The sequence below is a fragment of the Sebastes umbrosus genome, chromosome 12 (assembly GCF_015220745.1).
Source record: "Sebastes umbrosus isolate fSebUmb1 chromosome 12, fSebUmb1.pri, whole genome shotgun sequence".
NCBI classification, from domain to species: domain Eukaryota; kingdom Metazoa; phylum Chordata; class Actinopteri; order Perciformes; family Sebastidae; genus Sebastes; species Sebastes umbrosus.
This window is the reverse complement of record NC_051280.1, coordinates 24,747,268-24,767,473: the sequence shown is the minus strand read 5'-3', so window position 1 is coordinate 24,767,473 and position 20,206 is coordinate 24,747,268. Positions and strand designations below refer to the sequence as shown.

Sequence of the window (20,206 nt, the reverse complement as noted above, 5' to 3'; positions counted from 1 at the left end):
GTTTCGTTTAACTAAATCAGTTTCTCTGATATATATATCTAAAATAAATTTGTTTAATATATATACTAAAAATTTAAAATAAAAAGATAATAAAAATATATATATATATATGTTTTTTTAGATATATATACTGAAAATTAAAAATATTAAAATAAATAAATAAAATAAAAAATATATATAAATAATAATAATAATAATAATAATAATAATAATAATAATAATAATAATAATAATAATGAGGAAAACTCTAGATTCGTTTAACAAAATCAGTTTCTCTTAAAAACTGAATAATTTCACAGTATATGTTAGCTGCTGTATTCCCCAATAGACCTGACAATGAAAAGTCCTGGTGTTTAGCCTTCCTTAGTGACTGTAAAAGGTGATTCCTCTGGATACTGTAATTCCTGCAGTGTATCAGTACATGTTCGACAGTTTCTGGTTGATTACAATATGTGTATTTTCCCAGTTGGGTGCTTGCCTATTCTATATAATGTATAGAATATAATGTATACATATTTAATTTGTGTTTTGTTTATTTTTATACTATTTCTGGTCAGTTTACACACTCAATAACTGTCTCCAGGTGTTGTTATAGCACACAAACACCAGATGGCAGTGTCTCCTTTTTCTGAATAAGCAGCTAAACACATGGAAGTCCTTGACAACAAGCCACATAAACCTACCATGTAAATTATCATAGTATTCTTAGCATGTCAGCCCCCCAGCAGAATGGTAATTTTTAGATGTAGCCATCCTCCACTGTGTTGTTGGCTGTATATACTCTTCCACTGGAGACTTGACCAAGCTAACTATCCTACTCTTTATAGTGCAATATATCCTTGATGCAATATATACACCTCAAGTGCAACTACCTTTGTTTACATTTTATTTATTACATCTACCCTACCTATTTTACAAGTGCAATCATCTCTGTTTACATTACATCTATTTTATATTTCATACCTCTAGTGTAACACTAGTTCGCCTGTTTTATTTGCTTTATATATTGAGTGTGTTTTACCTGTTATATATATTTTATCTGCCTCGTTTAGTCTTGTCAAGTATTTGTTTTAAAGCACAATGACCAGAAGTGGCAACAATGAATCTCGTTGTATTTAATACGATGACAATAAAGCTTTCTATTCTATTCTTTTCTATTCTACTCTATTGTAATCTACACTCCAGCTTAGCTTGACATAAAAAAATGGTTTTAAATATTATGTTGGAAACCTGTCATTACATTACAGAAGAACTCTAGCTCTGCTTCGGGCCCATTAGACCTGTCTGGTGCACTGAGTTTGAGGTGAAAATGAAATACGCCTACTCTGGCAGTTACAGGAAAAAAAGTACTGTAACTGTCATATGACTTGTATTTCCTGCTATTTCAATGTGTCACACAGAATCTAACAGCCAGTGGTGTGTACTGGGAGAATATGTGGTGACACCAACGTTGGCCAATTAAATCTCAAAGGTAAGATATGTGCCAACCTTGGCCAGCCTTTGTATTTCACGCTTGGTTTGGTTTCCCCTCCTGTTGCCATGTATTGTTACATTTCCAGTGTGTCCTGTTTCCCTAAAGGGCATCCACCATGGCCATTATCACAGCTGAACAATTAGCTTATTGGATACAGCTTAAATGGACTCCTAGTAAGCCAATATAAGGCAGAGCTCGCCCTCTGAACTGAGTGAACTTTCAAAGAGAAACAATTACACTCCCATGTCACCTTTAATGTATATCTTGGGAGGAATTTAAAAATCTAGACTTACATGTTACTCGTCAACTATGGAACAAGTTACCCCCTGATGTACGCACTGTCACTGACCTAGTGCTTTTTAAATCTAAGCTCAAGACTTTTGACATTTTGACATTTTTCCTGTGCTTTTTATGTACCTTTTTATGATTTTATGATATGTTATGTTTTTATTCCTGTTATTTCTTGATGTTAATGTAAAGCCCTTTGGGTACCTTTTGGTTATTGTAAAGGGCAATACAAATAAATGTTGATTTGACTTGTCTGCCCTGAGAGACTACAGTGAGTTTGTGAACATGAAAAGCATCATTTGTTAGCCAAAGAATCAGCGACGGACGTCTAACTTTGAGCAAATTAATAAATGTTTTTTAAGTATAAAAAAAAGAAAATATATTCATTGTAATACTACTGTGTTCTGTCATGTCCAGCTTTCCCATTTTTCAGTAACCTGTTTTCATGTTTTAACATGAAATGTAATATATTTTTTAAATCATCCCTGATTAAACAGTTTTAACTTGGCAACATGTATATCATCCATCCATCCGTTATCTGTAATGGGGCGTGCTGGAGCTGATCCCAGCTGACATTTGGCGAAGGTGGGGTACAACCTGGACAGGTCACCAGACTATCACAGGGCTGACACATAGAGACAGACAACCATTCACACTTACGGGCAATTTAGAGTCAACAATTAACCTAACCTGATGTCTTTGGAACATGCAAACTCCACACAGAAGGCCCCAACCCTCTTGCTGTGAGGCAACAGTGCTAACCACTGCACCTCCGTGCAGCCCAACATGCATATCAGAGAACCCAAAAATATGAAAATTTGGATGGAAATGTATCCTTCATCCTCTAATAAGATTATTTTTTTTTTCTCATCGGTGGCACGAGCACTGTCACTTTGCACACAAGCCTGAGTTTGTGTGTTAATCACATTACGTATTTTTAGCAGTCGTGAAGTGATCAGTGCTGATTTGCAATTCAAGAGCCTCATTTGGTGTCTCATTGAAGTTTGACAACAGCCTCCTTTCAATCACGGGATGATACATGCTCGTGAGGGACGTACATGTTCTCTACAAGTCCAGCATGAAGTTGGTTTAAATAACTGAATTGTAGCTACTGATTCACCTCATTACTAAAGGCAGACAACAGGCCTCTGCTAAATCCTTTAAATGAACCTTAATGATAGAATTTCTGTGCATAATCCCTATAGTGTCTAGGCTTTATGTGTTTCATTTGTAATATGAACGAGTTTATTTTTCTTTGCCTTTTGTTCTTTATGCTGCTGCCTGGGCAGGTGTCTCTTGTAAAACAGGTTTTAATAAGTAGGTGAGGTGCTAAAATGAATTTGAAGGTAGTGACATAGACTTCATTTGGTGAAAGTGGTTCTGTTACAGTGTGTGATTATGTTTTTATTTTTTTGTTAGGCTCTAGTCTCTCAGTTTCTTTTTTTTTCTCCCTAAAGTTTCTGCTTGTCATGAACACGATGATTATTTTCAACCATCATCATGTCTCTCCATTGTGGTGATGGGAAGCAGAGTGTTTGCCTTGCTCCCAGATTCTCCCCATGTAGCGGGAGAAAAAGTAAATAGTGCGAGGGTCATCCTATGGAAAGCAGTCACCATAATTACCATTCTGTTTTAAGTGCAGGGTATGTCTGACTTTTTACATCAGGGCCTCTGTCTTCTGGCTAGACGTCGCTTTCACCAGGAAAGAAAAACATCATGAGATGACAGCTTAAGGGTTCTTATGGGAGTAGATAGAGTTCAGCGTTTACTGAGTACTTGGCTTTAAATCGAACCAGATAATGCGAAACGAGTAATTACAGCGCTCTGTGGGATGAGTTTTATATATAACTTTCACTGTAAAAATACCTGGGTGTTTTATTTTGTGTGTACAATTTCCTTCTTATTACAAATACATTGTATTTGCAAATGTTATCTACGTGTTTGTTCTGATATCGCAAGACAAGGCTTCTCTCCTCACCTGACAGGACTTGTGAACTGCGTAACCCTTCTTTATCTTTATCTTGAGTTCGCCGCCTACAATGTACATACTGTATTATGCTTTCAGACCAAGCTGGTTTCCTGATTTGAACTCTGAAGCTTCTCTGTCATCTGCAGTCTGCCACATTGGCCTGTTGGCAAGGTGCCTGCTGGTTCTGTTTTAATCTATTTGAGAGCTGAACTCCCGCAATGAGATTGTCCTGAGAGCTTGAGGTCCTTCATTTATTACAGCTGAAATCATAAGTGAAAATTTGTTTTCCTTGAGAAATAGAAGTACAACACAATATGTATGTCATGTAAACTGTTGGAGCATTTATCCAAAAGGAAAGTAGAGGTGAGTCAGTGTCCTGCTCTACCTGTTTCAAGGAGGTCGGATCATCTGCCATCCCTGTCTAAGCTGGTATCTGCAAATCTGATTTGGTTGTGGATCTGGATTGGCATTTCTCCAGAATAGTTCTTCAGCAAGCTGTATTATGTTATCCCCGTATAAGAGCAGGATCAGTGTCACCTCTCATCTAAGTTTGATCTGAGCCCCCTTACTCCGGTCACTGTTACTAGAGGTCACCGAGATGGCCAATAAATGAACCATCAACCATGTCATACTAGCTTGTGGTGAAGGAGGCTTTCAAAGGGGTCCCTTGACCTCTGACCTCAAGATATGTGAATGTAAATGGGTTCTATGGGTACCCGCGAGTCTCCCCTTTACAGACATGCCCACTTTATGATAATCACATGCAGTTTTGGGGCAAGTCATAGTCAAGTCAGCACACTGACACACTGACAGCTGTTGTTGCCTGTTGGGCTGCAGTTTGCCATGTTATGATTTGAGCATATTTTTATGCTAAATGCAGTACCTGTGAGGGTTTCTGGACAATATTTGTCATTGTTTTGTGTTGTTAATTGATTTCCAATAATAAATATATACATACATTTACATAAAGCAGCATATTTGCCCACTCCCATGTTGATAAGAGTATTAAATACTTGACAAATCTCCCTTTAAGGTACATTTAGAACAGATAAAAAATGTGCAGACTACTAACTATGGACAAAAAAGTTAACGCAGGTTACATTATGCGCGTTCAAGCTCTACTCCGTAAACTATTGGACGAAGGTAAATTACAACTTTATCATGATATGTGCAAAATGTAATCTCGTATAATTACGTTTTGGTGAGAAATTTGAATAAATTCAGTTGTTTGAAGGAGATGTTTTCACAGCCATATAAAATAGATATCAGAGAGAGAATTATTACCTGTTTAACTTTCTAAGCAGCTTATAATACATCATTAAAACTACTAATGCCAAGATTATTTTAAATAATTTATTTCCTAATCATTTAAATTGTGCGTTTATATGCAAATAACCACTATATGATGATAATAGAACAGTACAGTACAGTACTGTGTACAATAGGTTCCCCCGGAAGCTACGGCGTAATTTGAACACTGTAATTTACCACGTATATAATATTTTTTTTGTAAAAAATATTGAACATTGAATGACTTCAGATCTTAAAATGTTATTCCTTCATTTAGTGCATAGATTTAAAATTTCTGAGTGGCAGACAAAAAAAAAACTTGTGAAAAAGTTCATTTCAGGCCCTGGTTTACCGTCGTAGTGGGATTTCTGAGAGGGTGTAATAAAAATACCTTTATCAGGCTTTTTTTCCAACTAAAGCGCAACATTTTTTGTCATACTGAAACTTGTTCTGATTTTATACTTTATTTTTTCCCTTTTTTCAAGGTTGTTTTCTTATACATGCAATTTACAGTTCGTAATTACAATAGTTTATAAACCAATTTTGAAGTGGGCACACACATGCATCCTCCTTCACTTCAGGTCACCTCCAAGCATTTGTATATGTGCATGCGTGTTAACCCATGTTAACTATATTTTTCCTTCAGTTTACCATAATAGTGGGATTTCTGAGAGTTTTCTGAGATTTCTGTGTAATAAAATATCTTATCAGGCTTTTTTTCCAACTAAAGCACAACATTTTTTTCATACTTGAAACTTGTTTTCATGTGCATCATAACGGCTTTCCATCTTAATTTTCTATACTTTTCCGTGACCTCAAAACGACTCAACAAAGCGTGATCAACCTGTGAATTCTTAAAAGAAGAAAGAAAGAAACAGTGGAGCTGCTGGTTGGTTGGTGTGTTTTAATGGCTCTCAGTCCTGCAGCCTGCCTGCATGCTGCTTGGCAGGCAACAGGATCTCTCTCCTTCAGCCTATAAGCCAGCTATATAATGTGAGCTAGTAAAAAAGAGAAGAAGAAGAAAAAAAAAAAATCCCTCTTATCGATTCTGCCTCCAACATAGCAACTGCTCGCGGATTGGCCGACTCAGTGGCACGTTTTCCGCCTCCCATTGGCTCCTCTGGTAGTGTGAAACCGGTGGAATCAGACGGAGACAGAGGGGAGGAGAGATGTGATTGGATGAAGCCAAAACTGAAAGCAAAAACCTCTCTTCTTTTCTGAGGAGCCTGCGAGACAGTTGATGGTGTGTGTGTATTTTAGGCGTGACTCCAAAGGTAATTCGTCCTGCTGGCTGCAGCCCCCTCCCTCCAGGACTTATTTAAATTGAGAACTATAAAGCAAAATGAATTTAAACTTGACTGTACTGACAAGGAAGGAGAAAGTAGGGATGCACTGTGTGTGTGTTCGTGCAGGGGAAAACACTGTAATTTACCTTGTATATAATGTTTTTTTATGTAAAATACATAGAATATTGAATTACATCAGATCTAAAATGTTATCCCTTCATTTAGTAAATAGATTTAAAATTTATTAGTGACAGACAAAAAAACACTTGCGAAAAGTGAAAAAAGTTAATTTCAGACCCTGGTTTACCATCATAGTGGGATTTCTGAGAGGGTGAAACTTGTTTTGATGTGCATCATAACAGTTTTACATCTTAATTTTCTATACTTCCTCAAAACGTCTCAACAAAAGGGCGATCAAAACAGTAAATTCTTTTTTTTATACTTTACTTTTTCCCTTTTTTCAAGGTTGTTTTCATATATGCAATTGCCAAAAAATAGAGTAAAAGAAAGAATAGAGTTAAAGAAAATATATATATAGTAATATTTTTTACATGGGTACACACACACATCCATCCTTTTTTCAAGGTTGTTTTCTTATACATGCAATTTACAGTTCGTAATTACAATAGTTTATAAACCAATTTTTAAGTGGGCACACACATGCATCCTCCTTCACTTCAGGTCACCTCCGAGCATATGTATATGTGCATGCGTGTTAACCCATGTTAACTATATTTTTCCTTTGGTTTACCATCATAGTGGGATTTCTGAGAAGGTGTAATAAAATACCTTTATCAGGCTTTTTTCCAACTAAAGCACAACATTTTTTTCATACTGAAACTTGTTTTGATGTGCATCATAACACTTTTCCGTCTTAATTTTTTTATACTTTTCCATGACCTCAAAACGCCTCAACAAGCGTGATCAACCTGTGAATCTATATGCAATTTACAGTTCGTAATTACAATAGTTTATAAACCAATTTTTTAAGTAGATAAGCTTATAGATAAACTCATTAAGTACACTAAATAGCAACTTCAACATTCAAAATTGAAATAAAATTAAGAAAATAAATAATAATAATAATAATAATAATAATAATAATAATAATAATAATAATAAAAAGAAAGAATAGAGTTAAAAAACAAAAACAAAAAACCCCCATTAATAATACGAAAATACGAGAGTAATAATAAATTAAATCAACAAATAAGTTAATAGAAAATAAGAAGGGGGGAGCGCAAATATATAGTAATATAATTCCTCCTGCTGCCCCCTCCCTTTCCCCAGCCAGGACTTATTTAAATTGAGAACTATAAAGCAAAATTAATTTAAACTTGACTGAACCGACAAAGAAGGAGAAAGTAGGGATGCACTGTGTGTGTTTGTGCAGGAAAAACACGTGGGGGCTGGGCTTTTACATAGATTAAACTCAGGGAACTAAAGGAAAATAGGCTGCGAAAGCAAATAGCTCTGGGATATAGCCAGGTGGGAGGGTGTTTCAGGTCGAAGGAAATGCTGCAAAGGCCTAACATGACCTTTTTTCCCTTCATTTTTTACACCATCCTGTACAGGAGTTAGAAAAATGCACTCTTTTCCTGTACCTACTTCCCCCACACACTTTCTCTACCCACTCTGTCTTTCGGACACTCACTCACGCATCCTGAGTGTGACTCAGCGCACGGTACAGTCTGTCCCTATTATATATCCATCCATCTAAAACTGGGAAAAAAAGTTCAGAAACTTGTGTTTGGTGGATTATTTCTCTGTTGTTACAATGCTAATGGTCATTGTATTTTACATCGTTGGAAAGCCTGTTTATTTACCTTCACAATGATGTCCAACTTGTAAGGATCATGCATTTGTGGGATCAGCAGCACAGCTGATTATGTGGGTAGCGCCCAAGACAAAATTTGCCAAAATGCTTTGCCAATGGCAAACAGTCTCATAAGGCTACCAGGAAGCCTTCAATGACTGCCCTTCACCCGCTACTGAGGCTCCTGACGGTGTATTAAGTGAATAAAGTGTAAAATAGCCAATATGTCTTGTTTGTTCCTTGTTACTGAAAGAGAGTTCAATCATCCAATCCACCAAACAACTCAAAACAAGAGTCAATACCACCATGAGAATACACTGTTTACCATTGGCAGAGCATTTTGGCAAATTTTTCTTGGGGCGCTACCCACATAATCAGCTGTGCTGCTCATCCCACAAATGCATGATCCTTACAAGTTGGACATCATTGTGAAGGAATATAAACAGGCTTTCCAACGATGTAAAATACAATGACCATTAGCATTGTAACAACAGAGAAATAATCCATCAAACACAAGTTTCTGAACTTTTTTTCCCCAGTTTATCTCCCCCTGCATCTGGTCCATCCTAGCAGAGCACGCACACCTGCCTGTCTACCGGTCCTCTGTGCTGCTGACACAGGTAAGAGGGAGTAATCCGTGGCCTGGAACTGACGCTCTCCCCCGGTACATCCCTGCCCTCTGCACCTCATTAATCCCTACCTAACTAACACAGACCTTATGTGATGGTTGAGAGAGGCCACCTGTTGCTCTGGTCACAAGAGGACCAAATGGTGATGTCACCCAGAGTCATCATCAGTGGCTTATATAGTAGTGTGTCTTTGGTGCAAAACTTTGTGTAATTATCAGATAATAATAGTGTAAATTTCTGGAGGCCAAACTCAAGCTTGGCTGGTACTAAATGTTTACAGTTGAGCTGCGTTCCTTTCACGGGAGCTTCAGAAAAGTTTAACAATACGGCACACATTCTTGGTGAAGTAGGTTTGATAGATTGTTTTCTAGTGACTCAACAGTGGGGCCAGGCCGAGTAGGGGAAAAGGGCCGGCACATATCCTGCTATTGTCTTATCGCTTCCTTTCTCTTCCATCTGTCCACAGTGTGTCCTCCAGTGCCCTCGCTCGCCTCCTATCTCTGCTGACCCAAGGATAAGCTCATCGGACCACAATGGCTCGACTAGAGATAGACGGTAAATGTAGTTATCTCACTTTAAGTCATGTTATGCTTTCTATTTGATACTTTTTCTACTCGTGTCATAGAAATTGTACCTTAAATGATAAAGAAGCAGAAACAGGAATAGACTGGAGAAAAAAAAAAAGCAAATGGATCACGTAAGTTGACAAAACCCTCATCAGTTTATTGTCTTTCAGCAAGAAAAAGGTCAGGATCTCACATTGCTTAGCTTCACCCGAGGAGTTTCCTCTATCCCCCAGTGGAGTTATATTTTTATAAGAGGCTTAATCACCCTCCTTCCATAAACCAACCTCAGAAATACATTTTACAGTTTCTCTGTACAGAGTATCTATTGTCCTCAAACTTGAAAAATGTGCCAAGTTCAACATGGATTCCTTTCCTCTTAAGCTATGTAGGCTGCATGTCATGAAAAAACATTCATAGCTCGAGCAATGCCACAGTTCAAGTAATGGAGGCAGGATACTTCCGGACCTCTGGCAGTTCACACAAACATCGGAGGCCACATCATACCGACACCACCAAAGAGAGTGCATTTTTGTGGCAAATGTCAACCTCTCATAACAGCATTACCTTCACCCACCATCATCATCGTCATACATTGCAACAATAGAAATACTGTTGGATTGCACTTTCTTCAAGCTTTCATCTTGTGGCATGTTTATAGAAAAAATATATATAGAATACAAAAAGCTTATACTTCTTTGAGTAACAGAATATAACATACAGTACTTCAGATTATGTTTTGATCAGCACATCAGCAGGTGTACATAAATTGCCCTCCCCATTTGCCCAAATGCAATTACCGGACTGAACAGGGATGTAGTTTTGCTCACTATTAAGTGCTTTGGTCAATGGGTATAACATTGAGTATGCTCTTACAATGGTATTCTACAGGATGTTAATGCTACATAATTATCCACTGTATATGAATGTCGGTTAAGAAAGGGGCAAATTGTCAAGATGCACCACGACTTTTCACATATTCACACGTGGCATTTACCCAAAAATGGTTTGGTCCACCAAACCAGTATGACGGAAACAGCCTGTTTACAGCACCATTTTCCCCCCCGCACAAATGCACTAAGTAGTAGTAACGCATTTCTCACTCCTGAGCACGCAACGGGACATTTTGAGCACGGAAAAAGGTATTTTATAATCACGTGAATTATATTTTATAGAGAAATTATTGTCACGTAAAGAATTATTTAATTTGAGCAAACAATTTTGCGCTCTGTACGCTTGTTAGTGTTTCCTATTATCCACGACTGCACCTCAGTTTTACTCATTCCCCCTCTAAGTGCTCTGTGGGATTGGACACTATAGTTCAGTGTTTCTCTTAAGGCCTTTGCACATCAAGTCTGTATTTTTCGTCCGAAACTGTCGCACATTTTAAAATAAATGCAACCTCACGTTGTGTCAATCACGTTAACACAGCAACTGTGACACTTTCGCCCGTCATTAAAGTTTTTGGAACAGGTTCGATTATCTGTGTTTTTTGCATTCGTCAAAAGAGGGTTGTTTGACCACTCAGAGCCAACGTCCGTGCAAACGTCATCATCCAAAATGGCATCTGATAAACTGATTCACTTTGTCTCCTAGCAGAGAGCATTTTACGATAAAGAAATAAAAGAATACAGAGATGCAGAATTTAAAGCAAGTGATTGCAGAACAGCTTGGAATCAGGGATGGTCGCAAAACAAAGGATGTATGAAATATTAGACGGTAGTGATTGTGCTCTAGGCAGCCAAACGATAGCTTCTTGCTAATGTCATTCATTTATTAGCCCCATTTAGGACTAGCGATATCCATCGCACCCACATAATCCATTCAATTTTGTCTTGTTTTGCGAATTTTTGCAACGAAGGGAAAAATATAACTCATCGGACTCAAGGTTTCTGCGAGTAACGATTTTTGTCGGACGACGGATTTCAAAAATCCATACGAAAAATACGGACTTGGTGTGCAAAGACTTTTCCTTTAAACATCTTTGCTCTGCATGCTCTTGGGTTTGTCTGTGCGCTCATTGTGTGCTTACGTAGATAACACGTCAATAATTTTGAGGACACATTTTCTTTTTCTCATGCTCAAATTTAAATCGTCTTTGCATGATAAATCATTTCTCTACTAAATATAATTGAAGTGCTTGCAAATAAAAACAGTGCTCATAATGTGCCATCACACGCTCAAGAATGAGGCACAAATATAACTCCGTAGTAACCAAATATATTTCTAAACTATTGGTCAAATTTTCAGAACTGAATACATTTCAACTAGAGAAATGGACATCTCTAGCAACATCAACTCTGGTTGTAGAAGTTGAAGTTGAAACAAAGGTGCAGCACCTGATGTCAGTGAGCAATTTTCTGGTTGTCAACATCCACACCAAAAATGTGTCCATTAAACAAACGGCAATAAATGAAGTACAAAAAAAAAAAAAAAAGCTTAAACAGTCTCTTTGAAAACAAAAATTAAAAAGTTCAAGCTGACATTCAAATTCCAGTCCCACTTCAATCTGTGAAATCCCATTCACAAAAACTGATGGAATCACTGTAGTGCAAAACTTTACACAATGCACCTCGATGCAGTCGTTCTCGCAGGATACAGTAAACATGTCCTTTTGTCTCTTTCCGTTGGATTACATTTCTGGAGCGGCCGGCGGGAGCCCCGCTGTGTGTTTAGGAGTCTGTATGAGTTTGTGTTCCTCTGCGTGTTGAGAAGGCGTGGCTGCAGCTTTGCCGTGTACTGGATGCGACAGCCGAACATCCAGGGCGTCATTGTGTTGCGCTAAGGAGTGCAGGCGATAGTGCAGGACAAGGTCTTTCAGAGAGCAGTGGGCGTCGTAGGGCTCAGCAAAGCCGTATCCGTGCGGTGTGCTATAGATCATACAATGCTTCACTTCTTCATTCACGCTGTAATGAATGAAGAAAAAAAATATATGAGTGTCACACATAAAGTAATATTCATCGCAAAATCAATCTCCAAAATGTTATACTCACACAACAGAGCAGGCATAGCATCCCTGTTTGCTGCTCTCGCGGATCAGGAACGTTCCAGGAGCTTTACCTTGAAGCATCTCCTCGGCCTGCGTCCGGCTCAGCTCACCAACAAACCAGTTTGCTTCATCCTGATGTGGCAAATTCTTCTCGTCTCCCTTCAACACGTACGTGCTGAAAAAACAAAGAGTCGTGTTGTAACACCTCCGTAACAATTCTCTTACAAATCTCTCTCGTTTATAAGTTGCATTCTTAAAACAGGATTTGTTGAAACTTACTCATCGAGGCTGTCGCTCAGTATCCCCAGCCAGTCGTTTATGCGTTTCTGCCTTACGCCTTTGTGATTAAGCCAGCTGCAAGGAAAGTGTAAAGAATTTTTTAATATAGAGTAGTTATACTTCACAGAGCGGCGACAGAAATTGTCACCACAAACAATGTTCTGACAATATACTCACTTGAGGTACAGATCTCTGATGCTGCGCAGCTGGATGAGGTCAGGCCGCAAGCTGTTAATCTTCCTGTCCGTCTCTCTGTAGTCCTCCACCTGCGCACTCAAGTCTTCCTCCAGATGGATTTTGCTGTCATAGATCTCCCCGAGACGACACTTGAGCTTCTCATAATTTATCAGAAAGCTAACAAGGAGGGAGGTAAAAGTCACAGGTCTGAATGCAATTCAAGAAACATGGCACTAAAATTAAACCCCATTTTAGGGACACTCTTTGGACCATGATGTGATGAGGTATACCTCTCCAGATCTTTGTCGGCTCCCTCGGACTGATTGTTCATCTCAAACTCCTCTCCGTAACGCTCCTGCTCACGACACTGCTCCTCGAAGATCAGCATCGTCTCGTTAAAGGCCTCGATTGCCGTTCGCTTCATCTGGATCTCCTGCGTCACAAAGAATACATCCGCTAAGAAACGACTCAGGAGACTGATGAATGTAAATTCTACTGTTTAGAAAAGAACTGGTCCATCAGAGTTCATTTTAATACGTTTGTTTTTACCTGCGAGGTCTTTGTGAAAGCTTCGTAAAGACGATCAAACTCCTTTGACTTCTCCTGATACTGACAGTGAACCTCTTTGAGCTTTCTTCCTGCCACATCGACGCTGTCCTCTTTCACCTGAAGTAAAAAAAAACGACACTTAAATATGTGCAATTCATAATCCTCCGTATTTAACAAAGAAATCTATCATCACTTATTGCAGCGTCGCACTTTTGACCGTCATTTTTTAAATCCAAAAACATAACCTAATGGTGCTCACTAACCTGCTGGAAGCGGGACACAGGATGGGTGAGCATTAGGTCCAGCGTGGCGTTGTATTCCACCAACGGGTGCTGCTGATAGTGCCAAATGAGCTCCACCACCGAAGTGAACGTGAGGGGGTCCGAGAAGCCGTACTTTCCGTCGCGGTGGTAAATCTTGATCAGCTTGTTGTGCCCGTCTTTCCTGAAAAAAGTGAAGCACAAAATTAGTTCATCAACGTAAAATAAAAACGCTGTTGATGATATTTGTGGCAGTGCTGTTACAATTAGATCCTCTTTTTCCTTCTGCGTACCTTAACGTCAGCGTAAAGTCTCCCTGCAGCTTTGTGGATGCGTCACGCACCAGAAAGGAGCCATCAGGTGTGTCTCGGAGCGTCTCGTTCACCTCATCCCTGAGGGGGTAATCAGTTAACTGTTAACGGATCTGACATACCAATGAGACAATCAGATGACACACGCTCAGTGTTTGCAAGATTCATGGCAAGATGAAGAAGGTACTTTACCTGGTGACGTCACCCCAGTACCATTCAGCTTCCTGTAGCGTATGTGTAGGTGGCGAAAGGCAGTTATTGTTGTTCATGGTGGAGGACACTGGCTTTGTTGACCTGGGAGGGAGAGCTACAAGAAAGAAAAACACAGATTAGAAAATGAAAAGATAACAGGGATAACAGTTTCTTAGAAAGAGATTGTACAGCATTGATCCGTTGTGAGATCGAGTGAAGTGCTGTAAAACACGACTCCTTCAATACTATGACTATTGCAACCAAGGATGTGTGCGTGTATGTGTGTGTTTAGCAAATGCATGTGATCTGAATGTATACCACCCCCCACCAACACACACACACACTCTGTCACACCCTTGCTTGATGGAGCCTGTCAAGATGTGAGGACAAGCCCAGGCATGTTTCCTAGAGATATCACACTCTAAATCATTTCCAAGTGATTTAAAAAGGAAATGTGGCAGTTAGTCTGTCAACAAATAGAAACACGTTTTCTTTTGTTGTCCCAGACATTCTCAGAATTAAGGCGTTCAGTTGCCTGCAACTCTTGCGAAGTAGATTCATGGTCTAACTTCTAAAGTTTTGCAGCAGCCTCTGGCATGTCCTGAAGTGCATGAAAGGCATTGAATCAACCGTAAATTATATTTTGAGCCTCTGGGACCACCACCCCCTCTCTTTTCTATAATGATTGCACGCTAACAGATCCTCTTTAAGTTTTCCGTCAACCTTAAAAAAGGAATAAAAAATCTGTGAGTTTGGCTGAAAAGCGTTTTCCCCTTAAAAAAAAATGAAAAAAGGAGGGCAAACCGCATCAAGAGGAGGTGAAGGGCGATATATTTCACTGCAGGACAAAAGTGCCTTTCATGAGGCAGTTGGGGGAGAATACAAGAGCACCCTCAGAGAGGAGAAAATGTGGGTTTTTCTCCCACCATCCGCTCTCCTCTTTTTCTGACCTTAAAATAAACAAAAGGCAGGTGCAGCAGCAGCACAGTGGCAGGCACACACACACACACACACACACAAAAACGCAAAGCTGCGGCTCCTGAACTCAGCAAAATTAAATCTGCACACCTTCTTCCCCTTTCTGTCTGTCTCCTGCCAAGAAACTATGCTGCTGGCTTCCAAAAAGCCACACGAGCATACCAGTGCAGACAAGTCATTTAAGTGTGGAATAATAAAACAGTATGAAATCAGTGACGCTGGAGGCTGGTTTTCTGCACTTTTGTCCAATCCTTAAAAAACCACATAAAAAAGTCTTAATAACCACACACAGGAATGGTCACTGAAGCATCCATACAAGCACAGATACAGGAACAATACATGGGGATCTGTATTGTTCCTATGACGTGTGTCAGTATTCACTTTATTGTATTATATCAGTGACGCTGAAGGCTGGTTTTCTGCACTTTTGTCCAACCCTAAAACCACATAAAAAGTCTTAATAATAACCACACATGAATGGTCACTGAAGCATCCCTCTACAGCACAGATATAGGAACAATACATGGGGATCTGTACTGTTCCTATCTGGTGGTGTGTCAGTATTCACTTTATTATTGTATCACATCAACTGCAGCTATTAATTATAATAATAATCTTGAAATAATTAATGTATTCTAACATTATGATGCAATTAGTTAACATCAAATGAGCTAGGTGGTTATAGGAACAATACATGGGGATCTGTATTGTTCCTATGGATGTGTCAGCATTCACTTTATTATTGTATCATATCAACTGCAGCTATTAATAATAATAATAATAATCTTAAAAATACTTAATGTAGGCTAAAATGATGATGCCACCAAATTAAATGAGCTAGGTGGTTATGGGAATAATACATGGGGATCTGTATTGTTCCTATGGATGTGTCAGTATTCACTTTTATTGCATCATATCAACTGCAGCTATTAATAATAATAATAATAATAATAATAATATTAATATAACTAATGAAGGCTAACATTATGATGCAATTAGTTAACATCAAATGAGCTGGGTGGTTGTGTGGAGTTCAGGCACAATGGGACAATGTTAGGACAATGTAATAATAAGGAGGTTGAAATGACAAAATGTAAATAATAAAATGAATTGTTCATGAGTTAAAGTCATGAGACGAGCTGTCTGGTCCTCTTGCCTCTAGCCTACTTTTCCAGAGAGCTATAGCACACACATTACACACGGCTGGCTGCAGAGAGAGCAGAGAACAAAGCGGTCGTTTCATGCGGCGCTTTATTAAACTGCACCCTCAACTATGTTCACCCTTTTATTTTTTACATGCACTCTTTTAACACTCTCATACGCCTTTAGCACATCTATTGGAGTCAGAGATGCATGCAAAAAAACCGCCATGCATTAGTGTGTGTCCAAGTTTGTCTCATACGCAGCTGTGGGACAAAAGAAAAAAGAGCCACTGCGCCTGAGTCGGTCCACAGAAAAGGTATTACGTAATTGGCAAGTGAATTGCAGTATGCATGCCTGGGCAATGCCACTGGGGGAGCTCTGGCACTTGAAGACTTGACCATTATTATAACGTTTTTATACTAACACCTTGCATTGCATGTTGTCAAGATGACAGCTTTTGTTATTATTATATAAGATGATGTCACAAAAAAAGGAAGCAGACAAAAAGGAATCTGCAAAAACCTGCAGATGAGACAATGGCTGTCTTTTTATTTAACCCTATAATAACTTACCTGGTGGTGCTTGATCCATTTCGATGTAGAATAAGCCTTCAGGAGGATAAACCATTCCTGTTGCAAAAGAGTAGTCCAGGTTGCTGTTTGTTGTCTTTGTGCGTTTTAGAGAGGAGGAAAGAGAAATGTCTTTTTTTGCAACAATGTGTTACTTCAATGCAGTCGCCACGTCCAACATGGATTTGGACGAATCTCCTTTGATTCCGAGTCCATAAAACATTCCAAAGTCCAGCTGTGTATTTTCAACATATCCTGTCTAAACTAGGAGACAGATGTCAGTCCTTTCTTTGCCTCTTCTTCTTTGCTGTGTGGAGCAGCTCTTACTTTAACTTCATCTCGGAAGTGGAGCGACTTTAAAGGGCTGTTCGTAACATCATCTTGGCGCAGTCCATTCTGCTGCTACAGTAGGGGGAGATATTTTTCCAAGCAGGATGCATTGTCATGTAGAATAAATCCTGTCAAGTTTATATTTCATTGTCAAACAAAAAAAAACATTTAAAAGTTGAATCTACAAAATAATATTGTATTAAGTGAATTCCACCTATAGATACTTAGTGTGTGTTGCATTAGTAACCCCTCTCTATTGTAATGGTACATTCCAGACTATTTCATTCAGCTCTCCTCAAGCTGCACTGTAACAGCTGAAAAATGCCTGGCAGGGCATGAATGGAAAAGGAAAAACCTATAGTCTATTAGAATCATTTAATGACAACACAATATACCTTATATGATTTTACACTTTTAAACAACTTGGTTATTAAAGCATGTCATGCCTCTTTTTTAGCTTTGCCCTAATTTCCTGGCTGAGTGACTAGGTTGCAATAGAATGACATCATGCAATAGGTTTTCATGATAATTAAAGTGTCTTCAGCTGTTTGGCATCCAGAGAGCACCAGACTCCAAACCCCTTTTGTCTGAGAGGTGACAGAGTAGCCTGCCTATTTGGCAAGTGTGTATTATATTCTTGTTGAGCTTGTCGAACACGTTCAGCAAACGTAATTATTGCTGCTCTGCCATCGTCCTGTTGGAGACACACGATTAGGTGTGTTAACACCTGTACACATCAGCGACTTGAAAATCAATGTAAACGTGGGAGGAATTTATTAGTTTATGATGAGACATTATGCTGTTTCTATCTTCATGTTGCTAAAAAAAGTCTCAGGATTACTATCTCCTTATGCGTGTTGGATGAATAGACGCATTGTTGTTCGCTCATGACACAGAATGACATTGTGCTATAAATTTAAACAACCGAGGCCTCTTCCAACCAGCTGACATTAGTGGCTGCAGGGAGAGTGAAACAAGGCCTGCATGGTCAGAGGTCTGTCTCTGTTGGTGTCCAGGCGTTTATGGCCGGTCCCCTTTTGACCTGAGGACAGAGAGTCTGGGGGGTAATTGCCTCCAGCATTCCTTTTTCCCATCAGTAAGACGATTCTTTCCTGTGTCCAGTCGGTGCCGAAGAAACGTGCTAAACCAACTGCCATGATGGAGCATATTATAGCAAGAGAGCACGCACGCATGCTGCACTCGCAGACGCACACTTGGCAGCTATTTCCAACAAACACAGTGCAAATATCAACATTAAACTGTGCATCATTTGCATGTTGCATATATGCAAATGCTGTTTATCTGGCCAAATGGTAGTTGTGGGATGTTGCCAGGTTTCTTTTTAGGCATTAGAGCCACCATTTGACAGGTATGTAATTGCGTGGGTGTGCGCACATGTTGGGTGAATGTGGTCACATGTTTATTTGAGGGTGCGATGTATCGAGCGTTTGCCTGTGTGCTTTCCATGCGTTCCTACTTTAAGAAGCCTTGAGGCCTGTCACGGCATTTCACTTGGCCGCTGCCCAACCCCCCTGCTCTGGTGTCAGAAGAGCACAGAAATTTGCCCCTTTAACTTCAGGGTCTGAACTCTGTGACACATTTCACTAACGCCATCCTCTCGAAACACATCGGGGCTCCAGACACGCCAGTGGGGGGGACAGTGAGGCACAGACGTGACGAGCTCCAGTCTCCGGGGGCTTTGTGTTTGGAATATGTCGCCTCCGTGATTGTATTAGAAAATGCTGAAATATTTGGGGTGTGTGCTTTGTATTTTTTTCATGTGCGCCCCATTTGTGTCGTGTGCGTGTAGTGACCAGGGTGAACGAGGGCTGACTTGCAGGATAAACCTTTAGGCTTTGCACCCCAGATCCAGGCAGTCCTGATGGGATCAGTGAAGGCTAATCGTAAGATTAACGGGATAGGCTGATACTGCAAGCCTGCCAGCTGCCTGCTAGCTGATGTGACTCATCTTGATATCCACTACCACCGCAATATGCCACTGGACTGTGGGAGTGCTGGGAAACGCTGCATGAGTTTGAAATTAATAGACAGATGTTCCTCTGTGCTAAATGTAGATAACAGTTCAGCTAATTCTGTTAGAATTACATTTTTGACACTGATCTGACAAGCAACTCAGAATGACTACAGAGGGACTATTATAGGCAGCTAATATTAAAGACAGTAGGTGTTAGAGACGTTGTATTTTGGTCAATTGGTCAGGCAAGCAGTGTCAGTGAGACAAAGATAACTATAAGAGTTAATGGCAAACAGGATTGTTTTTGTGTCCTTGAGGTTATTAGGTCAGTTTGGTTCAGCCTGTTTTACATGAATTCTGGTGAAATTATGGAAAGAGCTTTAATCCCCATATTTAAGAGTGTTAAATGTGTACACGATAGGCCTCCCGCTGTCATTCACTCAGCCACACTAAGTCACAACAAACCAGTATTTGTAGAATCAGTGGAATAATCTCCTGGCTTTTTTGTACTAATGCTTGTTTAGACTTTGTCCACTAACTGTGTCAAGGAATATTATCAATCAACTGTTTCCATATTTGCTGCGCGATGCAACGTAGGACGCGTTTTTATCAGGATTTGTTTTGTTTGTTGTCGGAAAAAGAAAAAGACTCAAAGACACAACACCATGTCAGGAATTAGTTCAGTTCACCAATGTCGGTATCTGTGTCACGGTCTCGCATTGTAGCCCTGGGTGAATTGCACATCTCTCAAATCTTCTGTACTGTAGTGTGCTGCTATTCACGGCCATTGAAGGGATGCATAATGGTCTTGGCAGGGCGTTCGACATTCACCATGGAGAGACTGTGGGGTTTCCCTGATCGGCGGCCAGAACCAGCACACAAAGCACGCAGTAGTCCTGCCAGAGGCAACTCAACTGTGGGCAGAGTGTAGGGCGGCTATGGTCTGGCCCCCAGGACCCTGCCATTGTGGAAATGTAAGTGGGGACAGTGTCTGAACGGCTTGAGTTGGAACAGAAAACTTTGGATGACCAAAACTATGAGCTTCAAATAGCTGGGCCCTGGGAAACATAGCTTGTTCTTTTAAGGAGGTCAAAGAGAAGCCAGAAAGAGGAAAAAAAACAGAAAACCAATGTTTGGTG

The 20,206-nt window shown here is 39.7% G+C and overlaps 1 protein-coding gene across 1 annotated transcript; it reads right to left on the bottom strand.

Moving 5' to 3' along the window:
* Positions 1-9,450: 9,450 nt before the first annotated feature.
* On the bottom strand, positions 9,451-17,104 carry LOC119499125 (phosphatidylinositol 3-kinase regulatory subunit gamma-like). The gene is made up of 10 exons (XM_037788359.1): positions 16,766-17,104; positions 14,073-14,187; positions 13,863-13,961; positions 13,573-13,753; positions 13,310-13,426; positions 13,051-13,193; positions 12,761-12,937; positions 12,584-12,658; positions 12,309-12,479; positions 9,451-12,221 (listed from the first exon to the last, which is right to left on the bottom strand). The coding sequence occupies exons 1-10, from the start codon at positions 16,818-16,820 to the stop codon at positions 11,948-11,950; spliced, it is 1,407 nt and encodes a 468-aa protein (XP_037644287.1). The 5' UTR covers positions 16,821-17,104; the 3' UTR covers positions 9,451-11,947.
* Positions 17,105-20,206: the final 3,102 nt, after the last annotated feature.

Excerpts from the sequence above, each read along its gene's own strand:
- LOC119499125 (XM_037788359.1), bottom strand. The coding sequence starts at position 16,820 with ATGGTTTATCCTCCTGAAGGCTTATTCTACATCGAAATGGATCAAGCA. Across the intron at positions 13,962-14,072 it reads TACTGGGGTGACGTCACCAG|GGATGAGGTGAACGAGACGC; the intron begins GTAAAGTACCTT and ends TTACCCCCTCAG. Across the intron at positions 12,938-13,050 it reads GCCGACAAAGATCTGGAGAG|CTTTCTGATAAATTATGAGA; the intron begins GTATACCTCATC and ends CCTCCTTGTTAG.